The sequence below is a fragment of the Haliotis rufescens genome, unplaced genomic scaffold (assembly GCF_023055435.1).
Source record: "Haliotis rufescens isolate VD_foot unplaced genomic scaffold, xgHalRufe1.0.p SCAF_121, whole genome shotgun sequence".
Classification (NCBI taxonomy): domain Eukaryota; kingdom Metazoa; phylum Mollusca; class Gastropoda; order Lepetellida; family Haliotidae; genus Haliotis; species Haliotis rufescens.
The window spans coordinates 308,560-329,059 of record NW_025963804.1 but is presented as its reverse complement, the minus strand read 5'-3'; the positions used below and the strand labels follow the sequence as shown (position 1 = coordinate 329,059).

The 20,500-nt window shown below is 44.2% G+C and overlaps 1 protein-coding gene across 1 annotated transcript; it reads left to right on the top strand.

Moving 5' to 3' along the window:
- Positions 1-5,011: 5,011 nt before the first annotated feature.
- LOC124136190 (putative ferric-chelate reductase 1) lies at positions 5,012-20,344 on the top strand. The gene is made up of 15 exons (XM_048393915.1): positions 5,012-5,206; positions 5,704-5,840; positions 9,506-9,600; positions 10,110-10,497; positions 11,289-11,474; positions 12,553-12,648; positions 13,801-13,954; positions 14,384-14,497; positions 15,104-15,219; positions 15,788-15,874; positions 16,030-16,101; positions 17,573-17,672; positions 18,083-18,223; positions 18,760-18,851; positions 19,492-20,344. Exons 1-15 carry the CDS (start codon positions 5,107-5,109, stop codon positions 19,582-19,584), a joined length of 1,971 nt encoding a protein of 656 aa, XP_048249872.1. The 5' UTR covers positions 5,012-5,106; the 3' UTR covers positions 19,585-20,344.
- Positions 20,345-20,500: the final 156 nt, after the last annotated feature.

Genomic DNA, 20,500 nt, shown 5'->3' with positions numbered 1-20,500 from the left:
AGACCGCTGTCATATGGCTGTAATATTGATGAGTGCGGCGTTAAACAACAAACAAACAAACAAGCAAATAAATTATATGAAATACTACAAGTTACATAAAATACTACGAGAGATATATATATATATATATATATATATATATATATATATATATATATATGCTGAAACACTCTATTCAAACAGTCAGGTGAGAGGTTTGGAATTTGCCGTACAATCAACCCCGTCCTATGAAGTTTTAAGGTGTGACAAATGGGAGATGGTATATTACCTTTCGGAAATGTACGACTGCTTTCAATATCAAACGTATGAATAACTAATTGACTTTTCCTTTGGGTAATTACCTGCCGCCTTATCCCAGGGGCACGTTATGCTGTGTTACACTAACCGATATCCCCACACCCTGAGATCAGTTCATGGCCCCAGGCCCTTACTATTACATTAGTCAAAGTCAGGAATCACTACACAACTGCAGCATGTGGAAAAGTTATATCTGCATCTCTTGTCATACACATTCCACGTGACAATATGTTTTGATGAAATGCGTGTGATGACTATTCAGAAGCCACATTTGTATTCTGGGAATAGCAAAAACAAACATAAAGCCACTAAGCTGAATGTATTGTATTACCATATTTACGTTTACGTTTATTTAATTACATTTATTTAAATTGATTTAATTAATAGACAAATTACCACATCCTAGCCAAATGTTCTATGAATAAAAAGGCACAAAATTATTTCATAATCATAAGAAATCTCTCCTAAAGGAGAGTCCGGCGTATGGTTCCGACTATATTATCAGCATGTGTTTATAAAACACTATCAAACAGTGATGATATCAGGTGTTCGCGTTTAGGTGAGCATATTCCCCACCCGAAGCACCCGTCACAAACACGGGCAAAGGCAAGTCAATTATTCACCTGAAAAACACGGGCTCGTGTGGTACAAGTAAAATTAGAGAATTGCATCGGACATCTTTTTGCTTGTCACTGATGCGTCGAATTTGGAAATGTCACCCAAACGTTTACAATAAAAGCTGTGCTTCAGTCTGGTGTCTCCCAGCTTGGATATTGCTGGGGTATAATTGATTGCTAAAACCATACTCACTGACTGACTGACTGACTCGCCTTAGTCTGGTGTCACCTCTCCGTGATATTGCTGGGATGCTGCAAAAAGCGGCGGAAAACCCCACACACTCACTCAATGACTTGTACCTTAGTATTCTTTTACGAACAAACGGGTTGGTATAATACAAAATACAAACCAAACAAACAAACAAAAATTTAAATGTACTTTGTACAAATGTAATGATGATTGAAACTGAGCATGAGGATATCCAACTAAAACAATATTACGACACCATACATTCTGCGTGCATATTCACGAGGGAAAGAAAAAGCAAAACATAACGGGTGGGGAAATGTGGCGGCCTTCTCAAAGGCTTAGTCTCAAATCCTAATGATAGCTATTTTTCACAGGTTGGTGGCAGTAGATCTGCTGCTCAGGTAGATTGATGCACTCCCTACGGCGTTATCTATCACAGGTAAAACAATTACCTACAGAGAAGACAGGTAGGAAGTCGGTTTTATGTGTAATCAAATTAACACCTTGGGACAGCATTACCTGTGATTACAAGTAAATCGTTAAGTACTTATCATTAACACGGGTCGTAGTCACGCCCAGGTAGATAATCCGGGCACTTTACCTGTATGACGTCATTTCTTGTGAATGTAGATGGGTCTGGTAAACCCGGAACATCATCAATCACAGTATCGATACGTCACGTGATCTGTATTACATACCCCATACCACGTGACCACACAGGGTGAAGTTTTGCAATATGTCCATCCGATTATAATTTCATTGTGTTTACGACTGGACAATTACCACGATGGTCAGCAGGGAAAAGGTAAGCTTATGCTGTGCTTATTTTCCTATTTTCTCAATATTGATAGTGGGATCCCTAAGTCGTTTTTTCTGTCAGTCAACAGATACGTATCTTTGTCAACGAAATTTCATGAGCGCGGGCTAGTTGCTTCTGAAAGGGGCAGAAATAATACATTTAGAATTACCGCTTAGGATAATGTGATACTTTTTCACTTCAGTTCGAATTCAGTTGCTTTTTGTATTTCATAATATCCCAATCTTTATATTTGTCTGAATAATTTTTAGCTTCGTGAATACTTTAGCATCTAGTTTCGTGATATCACTTCTTTATAATTTATAAAAGTATTTCTGATGACTGACTGTCTCCATGTACAAACGGACAGTAATTTCTTGCGATTCATCCTGACCATACGGAACGTTTCTCAAGAATCTGGCACAGAACGTGACCAAGGCGTGCTTTGAAACCTACTTTGAAAGTCTACTGAAACATATCCACGTATAGTGTGTTGTGTTGTGTGATCGTTGCAATTCAGGCAACTCTCGATATATAAAAACATGGGCCGTAGAAGTAAGTCCTTTATGTCCGACTTTGGTAAACTGCAATGTCCGCCATTTTGAATTAAAAAAATATACGTATTTTGTAAAAATATCCATACTATGTTATTGTATTCATACTAAACCTGTAGTAATTCACTGTGTAGTTTGATGTTTAATGCGTCATTTGATATCGTGTATATAAACCGTCGGTCATTAAAATAACTGGGTGATGCAGTACTCACATAAATATGACGGCATGTCTCACTAGTTTATGATTATTATATTACAATTTGTGATCGAAGTTTCTGTCATTTTTACATAACCCATTAGATTATGACGAAGGAGGATGAATTTAGAATTAGTTAAGACTGCTCCCAATGAACTACTGGAATTGGCGGAAATGACTACATTGTTTTCCAGACACGAGTAATTAAGGGACATTTTCTATGTTTGAACACATGTATAAGGCACCGTCAATGAACATACACCAGAGATAGCATAGAACAGGACTAACTCAGTGGTTTAAGGTGGAACAACTACATGTGCAGACTTGCCTCCTTTAGATATGATCGCAGGTTCAAATCCCAGAATCTCCCCGATTATATTCCTTTGTCTATGAGAACCGTTTCTCTGCTCGTGTATTTCGCCAAAGTTGGCAAACGTTTATTACATCACTTGGGCACATTAGTTGACACATAAATTTATCGACACATATTGGCTGAGACACAATAAAGGCCATACATCAGCTGATACACCTTGATAGAACTTAAATAGGGTTCAAACCGGCGTTAAGCCCCAATCACTCAATATGCTAAAACCATCATTAATAAACACCTAATATCTTTTAACGCCATGAAGTATATTTTTCGGTTAGTTTGTTTCTATGGCGCCGCACTCAGCAATATTCCAGCCGTATGGCGGCGGTCAGAAAATAATCGAATCTAGACCAGACAACCCAGTGATTGACACCAGGAACATCGATCCAAACGATTGGGATACGATGACATGCAATCAACCAAGTCACCGAGTCCAGCCACCCAATCCACTCATTCGCCACATAAGACAAGCATAGGTTGCTGGGGACACGGGTTTAGATCATTCAGCAAGGAGAAACACAATTCGTAACAGCAAGGGGTGTATTTTAATAGCATACCATTTAATCGTTGTTTGAGCACAGGAAAACCGTGAAGTTCAATTAAAAGAAACTAGTCGTCACAAAACTTCCCTGTATAGCCTTAACACAAGGTATCTGCTACCTCTCCTTGCTTTCCCGGACGTCACCCGAGGCAAGGCGGATGTGATCCGTCATGTCAGCCCAGCCAGGCAGACGACAGCAGAAGCTGTTTGTGATCAGTTGGCATATCCATGTCCAGCTGTTCAGGGAAAGTGCGCTATATTGGAATTTAGCAGAATATTACTTACGGATTTCTATAAATACTCTCTACTAATTTATATTGCTATTTTGACATCATTTACAAAAATGCATAATCAGTAATTTCATAAGTTAGTGTGGGGCAATGGTATTTATATTTAACAAAATCTCACATGAATACACAATGCCATTTAGAAAGTGGTCAAATGTAACAAATGTTATATTTGGGATAACACTTTCTTTGTCAAGTACACATTCTAGTACGTTTTGGGATTGAGTCCCATCAGGGGTTCGAACCCACGCTCTCAGCCTAATCGCCAGAACACAAAGTCAGCGATCTAACCCACTCAGCCACCGAGGTTTCCACGATCGGGTGCATCACTCTGAGAGTGTGGGTTCGAATCCCTCTTTGTGTATTAATAGCTTTCGGCCATGGGAACCTGCCAATTTACACTTGTGGCCGGGGTACACAAAGTACGTGATTTAGACTGCCAGTTGTTGAACTTTCATTGTTGTGGAAGCCTCGGTGGCTGAGTGGGTCAGATCGCTGAGTTTGTGTGTTGGCGATTGGATGCCTCATTCTGAGAGTGTGGGTACGAATCCTTTGATGGTACTCAACCCCAATAAGTACTAGAATTTTTTAATTTACTGAGAAAGAGTTATACCAAATATAACATTTGTTAAATTTCACATATTGGCTTTTGGGAATTCATTGTAATAATTTTTATAGTATGCCATGACATGACAAAAATTATCCTGATATTAATTCTGCTCTTAATTTTTACTGTACACGCTTTTCCACCGAAAACGATTCCAATGGGCATAAAATGCTAAATAATGGTGAAAATTATATGAGTTGGGTTTTACTCCGCTTTTAGCAATATTCCAGCAATATCACGAAATGGGCTTCACACATTGTACTCATTTAAGAAATTGTATGAGCTGATCATTGGAAATAAGTGATAACACCAGGCGTTCGCGTAAATGATAATTATTCTTAACATGAGAATCATCGCTACATATGTTCAAAAACTTTTCAAAATGAAAATAATAATAATATTAAAATCCTACTATCTCCCTTCCGAATGAAAATTCTTAAAGAAATGTCACTTTTCAGGCTACAAACTAGCATTTGTGCAATTTCGTTACATGAATGGTAGGTTACAAGCCTTAACCCTTTGTACAACCAAAATCATTTTATGTTCAATCAGATCCGACTAGCATGTCTTGTTTGTCTACTGGGTGTGGTGTTCCACCTGAACACTGCGGAAGGATACAGTGGAGGAGCACCGATTGACGCATGTACTGGTATGACTCCGCGTCATGGACTCAGTCAGAGAAGTTCAGAGAGGTCGCCTTTCGTAATACTTGTCTCAAAGGACAATTTCGGCCCGAATGAAAGCATCATGGGTAAGTTATAAAGTAGCCATTCTCGGTATGAAATGACGCCTAACCAGAAGGGGAACGGATGGCCAAGCCATCTATGGAATCGGCCATGCAGAGTTACCTCCCCTTGGCGTGCCACGACCCTGTCATTTGCTTTGCTTAAACTTGTTTTGACAAAATTGTAAATATCTAAGACCTGCACCACTTTTCTTTCAATAACAAGCTAACGAGTCGTGATATAACCGTAATACTGTTTGGCGTTAAAACTGTAAGTTTTTGAACATGCAGGTGACGGTACAGTCGTGGAATACTTGTGGTTTTAGGTGCCTTGTGTCTATCAGAAATCATTTCCTCTCATTATCTATCATCAAGTTGCTGGAGCAGCATACAGGCTTCATAAATGTCACCTGAGCTAATTACACTTGTCAACAAATATATTCCGCTCACTAACTTGAGTCAATGACGTCTATTCCATGATGCATGATGCCAATGTCGACGTGAATGGTTCTGGTGTATTTCAGTGATGCTGCGAGGACTCTGTAAGAACACATTCCGCGGGTTCCTGGTAGAAGCCAGGCGGGCTGACCCACGCTTCAACCAGACGGAGCTTGTCGGCACCTTTACAGCTGTGCAAGGATCCAGATACGAGTGTGGGAGGGTAGGTGTAGAAGGCTCAGTGTGTGTGAGGGTAGGTGTGGTAGGGGCAGTGTGTGTATGAGGGTAGGTGTGGTAGGTGCAGTGTGTGTATGAGGGTAGGTGTGGTAGGGGCAGTGTGTGTATGAGGGTTGTTGTGGTAGGGGCAGTGAGTGTATGAGGGTAGGTGTGGTAGGGGCAGTGTGTGTATGAGGGTAGGTGTGGTAGGGGCAGTGTGTGTGTGTGAGCGTAGGTGTGGTAGGGGCAGTGTATGTATGAGGGTAGGTGTGGTAGGGGCAGTGTGTGTATGAGGGTTGTTGTGGTAGGGGCAGTGAGTGTATGAGGGTAGGTGTGGTAGGGGCAGTGTGTGTATGAGGGTAGGTGTGGTAGGGGCAGTGTGTGTGTGACCGTAGGTGTGGTAGGGGCAATGTATGTATGAGGGTAGGTGTGGTAGGGGCAGTGTGTGTATGAGTGTAGGCGTGGTAGGGGCAGTGTGTGTATGAGGGAAGGTGTGGTAGGGGCAGTGTGTGTATGAGGGTAGGCGTGGTAGGGGCAGTGTGTGTATGAAGGTAGGTGTGATAGGGGCAGTATGTGTATGAGGGTAGGCGTGGTAGGGGCAGTGTGTGTATGAGGGTAGGTGTAGAAGGGTCAGTGTGTGTATGAGGGTAGGCGTGGTAGGGGCAGTGTGTGTATGAGGGTAGGTGTGGTAGGGGCAGTGTGTGTATGAGGGTAGGTGTAGAAGGGTCAGTGTGTGTATGAGGATAGGTGTGGTAGGGGCAGTGTGTGTATGAGGGTAGGTGTGGTAGGGGCAGTGTGTGTATGAGGATAGGTGTGGTAGGGGCAGTGTGTGTATGAGGGTAGGTGTGGTAGGGGCAGTGTGTGTATGGGGGTAGGAGCGGTAGGGGCAGTGTGTGTATGAGTGTAGGTGCGGTAGGGGCAGTGTGTGTATGAGGGTAGGTGTGATAGGGGCAGTGTGTGTATGAGGGTAGGGGTGGTAGGGGCAGTGTGTGTATGAGGATAGGTGTGGTAGGGGCAGTGTGTGTATGAGGGTAGGTGTGGTAGGGGCAGTGTGTGTATGAGGGTAGGAGCGGTAGGGGCAGTGTGTGTGTATGAGTGTAGGTGCGGTAGGGGCAGTATGTGTATGAGGGTAGGTGTGATAGGGGCAGTGTGTGTATGAGGGTAGGTGCGGTAGGGGCAGTGTGTGTATGAGGGTAGGTGCGGTAGGGGCAGTGTGTGTATGAGTGTAGGTGCGGTAGGGGCAGTGTGTGTATGAGGGTAGGTGCGGTAGGGGCAGTGTGTGTATGAGTGTAGGTGCGGTAGGGGCAGTGTGTGTATGAGTGTACGTGCGGTAGGGGCAGTGTGTGTATGAGTGTAGGTGCGGTAGGGGCAGTGTGTGTATGAGGGTAGGTGCGGTAGGGGCAGTGTGTGTATGAGTGTAGGTGCGGTAGGGGCAGTGTGTGTATGAGGGTAGGTGCGGTAGGGGCAGTGTGTGTATGAGGGTAGGTGCGGTAGGGGCAGTGTGTGTATGAGTGTAGGTGCGGTAGGGGCAGTGTGTGTATGAGGGTAGGTGTGGTAGGGGCAGTGTATGTACGAGGGTAGGTGTGGTAGGGGCAGTGTGTGTATTCGGGTAGGCTTGGTAGGGGCAGTGTGTGTATGAGTGTAGGCGTGGTAGGGGCAGTGTGTGTATGAGGGTAGGCGTGGTAGGGGCAGTGTGTGTATGAGGGTAGGTGTGGTAGGGGCAGTGTGTGTATGAGGGTAGGCGTGGTAGGGGCAGTGTGTGTTTGAGTGTAGGCGTGGTAGGGGCAGTGTGTGTATGAGGGTAGGCGTGGTAGGGGCAGTGTGTGTATGAGGGTAGGTGTGGTAGGGGCAGTGTGTGTATGAGGGTAGGTGTGGTAGGGGCAGTGTGTGTATGAGGGAGGTGTGATAGGGGCAGTGTGTGTATGAGGGTAGGTGTGGTAGGGGCAGTGTATGTATGAGGGTAGGCTTGGTACGGTAGGAGGGAAGGGTAGGTGTGGTAGGGGCAGTGTGTGTATGAGGGTAGGTGTGGTAGGTGCAGTGTGTGTATGAAGGTAGGCGTGGTAGGGGCAGTGTGTGTATGAGGGTAGGTGTAGAAGGGTCAGTGTGTGTATGAGGGTAGGCGTGGTAGGGGCAGTGTGTGTATGAGGGTAGGTGTGGTAGGGGCAGTGTGTGTATGAGGGTAGGTGCGGTAGGGGCAGTGTGTGTATGAGGGTAGGTGCGGTAGGGGCAGTGTGTGTATGAGGGTAGGTGCGGTAGGGGCAGTGTGTGTATGAGGGTAGGTGCGGTAGGGGCAGTGTGTGTATGAGTGTAGGTGCGGTAGGGGCAGTGTGTGTATGAGGGTAGGTGCGGTAGGGGCAGTGTGTGTATGAGTGTAGGTGCGGTAGGGGCAGTGTGTGTATGAGTGTACGTGCGGTAGGGGCAGTGTGTGTATGAGTGTAGGTGTGGTAGGGGCAGTGTGTGTATGAGGGTAGGTGCGGTAGGGGCAGTGTGTGTATGAGGGTAGGTGCGGTAGGGGCAGTGTGTGTATGAGTGTAGGTGCGGTAGGGGCAGTGTGTGTATGAGGGTAGGTGTGGTAGGGGCAGTGTATGTATGAGGGTAGGTGTGGTAGGGGCAGTGTGTGTATGCGGGTAGGCTTGGTAGGGGCAGTGTGTGTATGAGTGTAGGCGTGGTAGGGGCAGTGTGTGTATGAGGGTAGGCGTGGTAGGGGCAGTGTGTGTATGAGGGTAGGTGTGGTAGGGGCAGTGTGTGTATGAGGGTAGGCGTGGTAGGGGCAGTGTGTGTTTGAGTGTAGGCGTGGTAGGGGCAGTGTGTGTATGAGGGTAGGCGTGGTAGGGGCAGTGTGTGTATGAGGGTAGGTGTGGTAGGGGCAGTGTGTGTATGAGGGTAGGCGTGGTAGGGGCAGTGTGTGTATGAGGGTAGGCGTGGTAGGGGCAGTGTGTGTATGAGGGAGGTGTGATAGGGGCAGTGTGTGTATGAGGGTAGGTGTGGTAGGGGCAGTGTATGTATGAGGGTAGGCTTGGTACGGTAGGAGGGAAGGGTAGGTGTGGTAGGGGCAGTGTGTGTATGAGGGTAGGTGTGGTAGGGGCAGTGTGTGTATGAAGGTAGGCGTGGTAGGGGCAGTGTGTGTATGAGGGTAGGTGTGGTTGGGGCAGTGTGTGTATGAGGGTAGGTGTGGTAGGGGCAGTGAGTGTATGAGGGTAGGTGTGGTAGGGGCAGTGTGTGTATGAGGGTAGGTGTGGTAGGGGCAGTGTGTGTATGAGGGTAGGTGTGGTAGGGGCAGTGTGTGTATGAGGATAGGTGTGGTAGGGGCAGTGTGTGTATGAGGATAGGTGTGGCAGGGACCGTGTGTGTATGAGGGTAGGTGCGGTAGGGGCAGTGAGTGTATGAGGGTAGGTGCGGTAGGGTAGGAGGGAAGGGTAGGTGTGATAGGGGCAGCGTGGGCGCTACAGAAGCAGTATGGTGGGGAAGATGTGGGCGTTACAGACGCAGTATGGGAGGGTGGGTGTAGTAGGGCAGGAGGGGAGGGTAGGTGTGATAGGGGCAGTATGGGAGGGAAGGTGTGAGCGTGACAAAGAAGGATACTCAAAGTCAGTTGAGAATTGTGTCAAATTTCTTTCTTTTAATGCTGTCTTGATCTCCGGCTGGTTCACCAATGTTTGTCATCTCTTGCAGGAAGCGGGTCTGACCCACATCACCAACGACGACAAGTCCTCCCTCCTCTTCAACTGGACATCACCGGCCCAGCCCATTGGACACATAGTCATCACGTAAGCAGGATCCCCACCGCATTACACGCAGCGCATCAAACGCACTTCATGTATTACTAAACATTCCAAATAGTTCCTCAAAGAATGTATGAAATGTTTCGGATACAAAGTGAAGGGTATCTATATTATTTTATTGAAGAAATACCCTCAACGTATTTACTGATCATCAAGTCGTAGATAGTCGTAGAGCTAAGAGCCAGGGACCCTGGACTATTGCTGAGTGCCATGTTAAACAACAGATAAAACGAAGTCACATGGGTAGTAATTTGGTGTCTTAGAGTTCTTGGTTGGGTTACCATTATGGCGCCATCTTGTAAACCCCATTGTCGTATATACTCTCGCCGTACACCTTCAGAATTGCTGAAAGGTTGCAAACGCCTATACTCACTTACGTACACTCGCTTTAACAAATTTAATACCACCCTTAAATAATACTAACAGACACAGCGGTTTAACAGCGGCATTTTGACATAAAAAACATTGACATGTATGTGCAACTTCGTTCACAGCGCGACGTTCGTACAGCGATTCAGCACCTTCTGGGTTGGCGTCAACTCCGCCGTCGTCACCGACAACATGGCTGGCATCCCTCTCAACATCAACCCAAGCCAGCTGGTAACCCCTTACATCACGCCCTGTCCCGAGGATCTCCCCCAGACCAGCACAACGTCCAGCACTACGACAACCACCACCACGACTACAACTACAACTACACCTCGTACGACGACTACCACAACGACGACGACGACGACGACAACTACCAGACCACAAGTCCGTGTAACCACCCCATGGGTGACCACACCTAGACGGGTTCTACCAGCCCCAGCCCCGACCACACCCTCATCAGTACGAATAGCGACTCCACCACCGACACCTACCCGCACTGCCGTTGGATTGGTGAGTCACACATTCCTTGTACCATGTGACCTGAGGTCTTCATATTCTCCTGTTTCTAAAGTATACTAAATCACCCATCACCACGTATATAATATGTAAACATTAGAACCCACGGAATAAGTCCTCATATTCCTAAAAATGTGGTACTACTGGACCAAAATAGGGATCGGGCCGTCACAAGGGCTTCTGACGTTGGTGTCCGCCATCGATTTAACTGTGACGTGGTTGATGGTCTCATCGCGTACCAGGGGGATCTTGTTCATACTGTCGATAACTGGTTTATTTGATGTTAATAATTTATTTCGCGAACACATGGTATCACCAGTGATTTTCAGTGATCCATTCATATAATTTTCACCGCTTTTTTGCCCTTTACGCCCAATGTACCCGTTTCGTTGGGAAATAGTGACTGGTTAGTCTCTAGCATTTAACGTTTTAACGTTTTAACGAGAACGCTACTAATGTTTCTTAAGCTTCCGAAAACCAAGGCAGCTGTATAATTTATTTCAGCTGACTGTGATACGGCATTGATTCACTCATGCAGCCCCCAAAACATTAAAACAAACATATAAATTGCTCCTTTCGTTTGTGCGAGGTCTTGGGGTAACCCCCAGGCAAAGAATCCATTATTCGTGTATGACCGAAGAATAAACGGAACAGACAATCAATGATCTCAGGAAATGATTATGATTCGCATTCACCGCATGAGAGAACAACATAAAAATTGTTATGTACGCATGTATAAAACATAGATATAATACTGACCCTAAACCTCTTTTTCCCTTCCCAAGGACGACAAGGGAGGCAAGTGCGGGACCACGCGAGGGTGCTTCAACCAGTGTGTTGACAAGGACTGTACATTCAACGTGCAGTGGCGAGACATGGGGGACCGAGTCTGGTTCAGCATGTCGGTCAAGGTGCTGCCGGACACGCCCGACCAGTGGGTAGCACTTGGAATGTCGCATGATACGAAGATGGTAAGCTCGGAATGAATTTTCTTCAGATGTATTCTGTAGTTTTACCCACATATCCGGTGTATTCATCATATGTCTTCACTACATCAAAGTTAAGTCTAGACTTTGATATAGGCGAGTAGGCACGCATGTCTTGAGAAAATGCGCCACATAAGACTCAATACGTTTAATGATGGTGTTTAAACTGGGTTTATTATGTTGACATATTACTTCCGTAGAGGTGCGCTGTAGCCAATGCACCTCAACAAGCAGTGTGGTTCACTGGGTATTCTGTGCTAGTGTAGCGTCAGCGCAGCTTACCCAGAAAACCAGCCTGCTCCAGAAGGTCCATATACTGGTCAATAAACTATCTCCATGGCATCACCAGAGTGAGTGAGTGAATTGGGTTTAACGCCGCTTTTAACAGTATTACAGTTATATCGCGGCGTGTCAGCTAAATGTGGAAGGAAAGCCCGAAGTGATGCAGGTCTCAGACGTTTACCACTTCGGTGAAGCCCACGAGAACGGGTATGGTGCTGACAAACATAGAAACATAATCGGGGGGAACCGGGATTCGAACCCATAATCATAGGTTTCTGGCGTACCAAAGGGACGCAAGTCTGCACAGCGAATCGCGGCGCTTTAGACGACCGGATCACCCGTGCCCCCCTCCCCCCTAGAACCATTACTGAATCTGTGTTACATGAATACATGGCATCGTATTCTACAATTCACAGAATGTCCTGGCCCACACTTGAATACTTCCGAACCTTAGTAACGATTTTCAGTAATACATTCATATAATTTGCATAACTAGTGTGCCTCTAACGCCCAATGGAATTTGTAGAGGCAGATAATCGAGACTGGTTATTCTCTGTGTTTGACGTTTTATGTTCACGAAAGTGAGTCACTGAAACTTCCACATTTCATTTCGTAGTGCAATAACGGACATTATGTACTGGAGACCATGTCTTGCCACCAGGGTATTTTTACAGGAATGCGGTTATAACAAATATAAAACCACACTTTCTAAGTGGCATTATCATGAATATGATAGGTGCTGAACGCTCTGATGTATGACCTTGATGTTTCATGTTACCAGGGCGACGACAGCGTTGTTGAATGTCTGAGTCAGGGCGGCAGACGCAGCATGAGCGTCTCCTACAACTACCACAGGTCTAACAAGAGGATGAACCCGGTGAGCACTGACAGCGTAAAGCTAGTATGGAATCCTAGAAGGGACATTTCCACATTTTAGACAAAGCGACAAAGCTACATATTTAGAACTTGAAAAATGTCTCTTTGGTAAAAGTTAAAAAAATATCATTTAAAGCGTGACAGTGCCACAAAATGGTCAAAAGGTCACATTGTAGCATTGTCGCGCTTTGTTTAATTTTAACACTTTTTGCTTGTGTTTTGTAATGCCGACAACGCGACAATGTCCCTTCTAGGATTTCATAAGTTAGACAGGATATACTTCTTCGAATGATTCAAACCTATATTGTATGGATATGCATAAATGTATAGGGCAATCGAGATCGACGTCAAGGATGTGTATAACAGTAGAAGGCTCACCACGTCGGCTTCCCATTGACGTTATCACTTCAAACAGATTTGAAGTAAAATGAAAGTGCAAACTCATCAAGGACCCTCCTCGATTACCTAATGCAGTATGTCTCCATTCTATCATGACCAATACCCTGGACCAATCCGCCATCATAGCCTCCTTCCGGAAATGACGTCATCATCTCAATCTCTCCTATTTGTAACTTGACACAGAATTTCTCTCGTTCTCTCGCCTTTTGACTGGCTAACTATTTTAGGACTATGCCATTCAAATCGGGCTCAAAGCGGAAATATAAGGTGAATCTCACCCTCGTGTCTTTTGATATCAACTATGTCAACACGAGTCGATGAAAGTTTAACATTCCGAGGCTGGATAGCAGATATAGCATTGTACATCATGATAATAAAAGACACGAGAGTTAGATATATTTATCATCAAAAATCATTCTTCCAACCGGTATAGTTTGAAAACAGTCTTGGGTGCGAAGGATACAGCTAAGCTACAGTGACAGAGAGATTAGTGATGTCGTTCGATTGCGACGTCATATTAACCGATGATGTCATAGCATTATGATTCAATTTCATTATTGATCCCACCCAAGCAAAATCTTCTGTGGAAGCCTGTTTGGGACGATAACTGTAAAGAAGCGAATGGGTTTATGGCACATATCTTAACAGAATGGAGATATGGTACATTGTATGATTGAGGGTGACTGAGGGTGACTTCTCATGTTCACAAGCTCAAGTGTGAACACTGATGGCTAACCTGTGACTCTCTGTTTAGATGAACCCCATCATCTTCCCCATCTCCGACACCTTGGCGGACGGTGTTCTCACGTGCGAGTTCGTACGGACCAAGATGGTGCCCGGAAACGATAAGATATATAACTTGGACAAGGCCTGGTTTATGCTGCTCGCTCAAGGCCCCATTGTTGCTGGTGAGTGAGTGAGGTTGTATGCCGGTTATTTTTAAATCAGTTTGAGGGATTCTTTAGTTTCATCAAAATCAGTAAATGCGCTATCGTGTCACTGGATTTTCTCGTCCATCACTTGATTGTCTGGTTTGTTTAAAGGCCGTCGCCCAATGGCGGGAGTACAACACTTGCTTTTTAATTCAAATTATGTGAGTCAGGTTACTTCCGGTAGGGCAGGACATGCTTACCTTTTCGCGAAGACATGGTGTCATCACTAATTTTCAGTGATCTATTCATATCATTTTCACCACTATTTTGCCTTTTTTCGCCCCATGGAATCTGTTTCGGCGGATAATCGAGACTGGTTATTCTCTGGCGCTTAAGTTTTATGACGTGGATTATACTTGTTGCTTCTACAATTTCACCTTTCTTCAATGTACACTCTCTCCCTAGGCCGCATGGAGCGTCACACCAACCTGCCGTGGGTGTCGAGGTATCGGGTCGACCTGAAGACTACTGCGCAGATGCAGGTGGCTTACGGAGACAGAATCTTTATCAAGGTTCATGGTAAGCGTAGGAACGATAAACGCAGCTGTACACATCACTGTTAATGCGTTAGGATAAAACACCATCTTGTTTGTAGAAGGATGCATGTCAAGTGTACATTTGTTGAATGAGTATCAACTGGGTCAGAATGTGGGAAGGGAAGGGAATGATTTATGGTAATGGTAATGTTGGGGCTAAGAAAAAAATATTTACGATTTATGTGTTTTCTAGCCTTTTCGACGACGTTGTCTATGTGTTTTCTAGTCTGTGCGACGACACTGTCTATGTGTTTTCTAGCCTTTTCGACGACACTGTCTATGTGTTTTCTAGCCTTTTCGACGACACTGTCTATGTGTTTTCTAGCCTATTCGATGACACTGTCTTTGTGTTTTCTAGCCTATTCGATGACACTGTCTATGTGTTTTCTAGCCTATTCGATGACACTGTCTATGTGTTTTCTAGCCTATTCGATGACACTGTCCATGTGTTTTCTAACCTATTCGATGACACTGTCTATGTGTTTTCTAGCTTATTCGATGACACTGTCTATGTGTTCTCTAGCCTATTCGATGACACTGTCTATGTGTTTACTAGCCTGTGCGATGACACTGTCTATGTGTTTTCTAGCCTGTGCGATGACCTTTGCCTGGATGTTCTTGGCCAGCATTGCTATTGTCGTCGCCCGCTTCTACAAACCGATGTGGCCCCAGGCCCGGGTGTGCGGCCGCAAGCTGTGGTTCACGGTGAGTACCTCCGACTGACAATGAGAACTGGTAGAACGTGAATAGACTACACAGGATCAGGGTTAGAAGGTAGGCGGTCCATACGTGCCCTGTAAATCATTTAGTGAGGATTAACAGTATACACCATATCATACTATATTATATAAACTGCTCATCTCTGATTCAATGTTGGTTTGACCAGGGACCTTGCACTGTTAAATCGTTTTACACAAGATCACATTCAGCATTATTTCACACAATGCTGCTTTGAAAAATCGCCTCATGAGTTCAATGTTTGAAGCCTATTTCTGGTGTCCCCGGCGCGATATTGGTGGAATATTGCTTAAAGCTGTGTAAAACGGCCCTTATCACTCACACTTGGGGTACAAGTGGCAACAGACGTGTGAGACGCCACCATTCGCTGTGTAGAATTGCGTCCCTTTGCCGTGCCAGGATCTGCGTTGGGTTTGAATCCCAAATTTGCCTTTGTCACAACCACATCCGTGTGGTTAACGTCTAGGATATATCTCCAATTCTGCTGAAGTGGCGTTAAACCCCTCTAACCTCTTACATCTCCTCTTCTCCACAGATACACCGGATGTGCACGATGTTGCTGGCGTTGTTGGTGGTCGGGGCTTTTGTTGTCATCTTTCTGGAGGTCAAAGGTCTCAGTGACGTAAGTAACATACATCACAAGCTACATAATACGTGCCAGATCAGATAAAACCATCTCTAATAACATACATCATCTTTCTTTCCAATGTATTCGGTTATAATGTCATTTAGAAATGCATTATTCAGTGTTAAGAATTCAGTACTTGTCTTTTTCAGATCAGTTTCCTAGATTTTAGAAAGATCCACCCAATACTCGGCATGATCGTCACAGGCCTCACAATAATACAGGTATGTAAGTCATGATATAGGTGTATGTACTTTTAAGTCAAAGTGAAATAATTATACCTTATGTGCATGTGCTTTCTGAACTAGTATATATACTCATCGCCAAAAGAAACGCAAACCACAGAAACATATAGACAAGTATATAGGTTAAGAAGAGATGTTTCCAATGTGTACCGCTTAATGACAACACTAACAATCAGCCAAGCATTACAGAATAGTGTCTTTATTCTTATCACGATATGCCGCACGTGATTTCCAAACTTTACACGCTAATCCGAGACAAATGGTGCATCTCGAGTCATGGATATATGATATTCATATATTAACCAACATGTATGGTATTCGCGTTTCTTTTGTCAGTGAGTATATTTACAAACACACAATGCCATTTAGAAAGTGGTCAAATGTATCAAATGTTATATTTGGGATAACACTTTCTTTGTAAAGTACAGATTCTCTTACTTTGGCAGTGTGGTTTCGAATCCCGGACAGGATTCAACCCCCAAAAGTACGAGAATCTGTACTTTACAAAGAAAGTGTTATGCCACATATAACATTTGTTACAGTATATTTACGTAAGCAATTGACCCGTGAATATCCGGGGGTAGAATAGGTCTTTAGCAACCCATGCTTGCCGTAAAAGGCGACTTTGCTTGTCGTAAGAGGCGACAAACGGGATCGGATGGTCAGGCTCGCTGACTTGGTTGATCTATGTCATCGTACCCGATTGCGTGGATCGATGCTCATGATGTCAATCACTGGATTGTCTGGTCCAGACTCGATTATTTACAGACTGCCGTCATATAGCTGGAGTGCGGCGGTAAACAACAAACAAAGAAACAAGCGTAAGCAATTAACATTTTATAAGTAGCTGTAAGGAACTTTAGGGTCAGTGAAAACTTAGGGATTGCATCACCTTTATTCTGTCAATGCACGTGTCGGTACAGGCGCTAGTACATTTATCTTAGCAAATATTACCTGCTTGGCCGACATCGATAACTCAGCCTTGTCTTCATTGAAATAGCCGTTTATTGGATGTCTGCCTAAAAATGAGAACTTTAAAGAAAGCTAGTGGCAGGGGATGACATGCTTTCCATTTTAGCGAACATCTGTTGTCATCACTGAATTTCACTGATCCATTCATATAATTTCCATCGCTATTTTCGTTTCACTTACAATGGGAATCTGTTTCGTCGGATAATCGAGACTGGTTATTCTCTGTCGTTGACGTTTAATATTTATTTCATAAAATTGCCAAAAGACCATTATTGGCAGATGTGTAGATTTAACGCAAACAAACACTTGTTCCTTTATATGCTTTTTGACGTTCAGTTATATGTTCCTTTAACGTAACGTGACACTATAAATTGGGGGGAAAACACGAAGAAATCGAAACTGGCGAACCAAGAAATATGACAACAATATGTAAACATCAATCTTTTTAATATATATATGCCTCTGTATAATTCCCCAGGCGGCGATGGGAATTTTCCGTCCCAAGTCTACCTCCAGCAATAGGCCAGTGTTCAACTGGGCCCACTGGTGTGTCGGAATCATCGACCACATCCTAGCAGGTGCGTCACAGACGGATAAGACACTGGTCACTGCAAACGTATTCATTGTGTCAAATATATATCTACCTACTTCAAACCGATCTCACGTGAACAATGATATGATCGTTTCCATGTCATCACCCGAAAAGGGGCGGTCGGGTAGCCTAGTGGTTAAAGCGTTCGCTCGCCACGCCGAAGACCCGGGTTCGATTCCCGACATGGGTGCAATGTTTGAAGCCTATTTCTGGTGTCCCCCGCCGTGATATTGCTGGAATATTGCTAAAAGCGGCGTAAAACCATACTCACTCACTCACTCATCACCCGGAAAACAACATTTTGATGATAAAGATTTTGAGGGAGTAGCGCTGCTTCAAAATACACGTTCTCTGAGAAAGCCAAGTGAATCTGACCTTTGCTTCATGTCGTTGTAGTAATGAACATCATCCTTGGCGTGGGTTTGAAGAAGGCCGGCGTGCACGAGTACGTCTCCTACATCCTCTACTGTTTCGCCGTATACCAGGTGTTCATTGTCCTCATCCTGGAGGTGGTCTCCTGTAACTCCAGAATCAAAGGTATGTGACCTGTCTCCCGTACCCGTTGGGTCAAAGGTGAATTAAGTTCTCTTCAGTACCTCTAGGGTCAAAAGTTGATGACCTTCAAACGTTGATGACCTTGTCTCCCGTACCACTAGGGTCAAAAGTTGATGCCCTTGTCCTCTGTTACTCTTGGGTCAAAAGTAAGTGACCTTGTTAGCCTTTAGGTGACTGATCCTAGCTTCTGAAACTCGAGGGTCAAGGGTTAATGACCCCATCGCTAGGGTCAAATGTAAAAGGTAGTGACCTTGCCATCTGTCACTCCAGGATCAAATATGAGAAGTTTGTCTCATGTAACTTCTAGGGTCAAAGGTGAATGACCTTGCCTTCTGTAAACCCAAAGTCAAAAGTGAATGATCTACCTTCTGTAACATCAAGGTAAAAAAGGAGTCACCGGAAACTCAAAGAAGAAAGGCCACTTTTCATGTAACTCTTTTATCAAGATAGCGATAATGCTACCTATCCTGAATGTATCAGTTTCACTCTGTACAAGGTCCGTGTCCATTCTATTCCAGAGCGCAAGCAACAGAGCTACTCTATCTACGCCAACAGGAACACAAGGTATTCCAGTACAAAGGATATAGACAGGGATGACACAGAGCCACCGGTAAGTTCAATATGGATGGAGCTTCAAAGATGTGTTCCATCTTGGTTAAGAAAAAGTCAATGGAGTCAAACTATAACAATAGTTAATACGAGCTAGTGAGTTAAAATATAACGTCGCATCGGCATTATTTCAGCTATATAGCGACAGTTAATACGAGGAAGAATCAGAAACACTGAGCCTTGTGGACGGTTGCCGTATTGCTTAAACGCCAGTAGGGACATAGCCTTGACAGAGTTTAGTGTGAAGTCGACATAGCTTTTTGCTATGGATTGACAGGGCGTTGAAAAAATGTGAACTGTGTGTTTTTGCGGTTCTTTGATAGAGATTTGAAAGGCAATTGACAGGATATTGGAAACATGTTATCAAGACGCTAAAGGCAAAATAGCGGTGAAAATCATATGAATGCTTGTTTGTTTTTTGTTTACCGCCGCACCCAGCAATATTCCAGCTATATGACGGCGCTCTGTAATTAATCGAGTTTGGACCAGACAATCAAGTGATTGACATCATTGTCATCAATCTACGCAGCCATTGAGCCTGATCACTTTGGTCGCCTTTTTCGACAAGCATAGTCGCCCCTCACGGCATGTATGTGTTGCTCAAGAACAATTCTAATGATGTAAATTCTCGTAATTTTCAGGGAGGTTTCACTCGCCGCGTTATACTGAGGATCCATGTCCTGGTCATCACAGCGTTCACAGGCGGCGTCATCGCCATCATCGCCATCAGCTGAGGCGATCTGCAGCGCAACTTGGCATAATGAGACCATTCGGAAGAACTGTGTACAGTTTTCAACAGACACAAATTTCGGGATTGAAAATGATATATTTCCCTTGATGATTATTTTTCATTGCAAGTACTGAAACTTGATTTAGTGACCTGTTAATTTTTACCTTTGTTTAAACCTCCGTTACATATATACTGTCTCACAACTTGCAAGATTTCCTGTAACATGTAAGAACAAGATCAACGCAGGACGATTTTGTTCGATAATCAACTATATGTTATACACATTGTATATCCTAAAGAATTAAAAAAAAAGGTTTAAGAATCACCCGATTCAGCACAAATATGAAACGTGCAATTATAATGAATCTGAATAATTTAATGACGTCACATCGTAATAGCACGTGGACCTCGTGCGAGCTGCCAGCACGTGACACGCTATCAAAGCGATATGACATATGTATCGGCACGAAACACACATGAACATCAAACGCAGGTGCTCTGTGCGTGCCGGGCGCCACGGCATACACGGAGTTAACTACAATAGGAACAATAATTGTCTGTTGTCCAGAAGAGCAATGTCATGTCATATCGACTGGTCCTTCCTGCTAAGTGACAACCGAATCATACCAGAAACTAAGTATATTCAGGATGCACTTAACACGATGTCAAGCACGACCACGTTACTCTTCTTTAAGTGGCATTTAGAAGTTGGTGTGATGAAGTAAGACAAGTTCTATGGATGAACAACTTCTTTTTTACAATTAGTGCACAATTGCACTAATTGTAAAAAATAAGTTGTTCATCCATAGAACTTGTCTTACTTTACGTTACTCTTAATACTGTTGGATGTGTATGAAACACAATAGCACTGTATATATTGATATATTTGTAAATATTAGTAAGAGGGCCTTCTGTTTTAT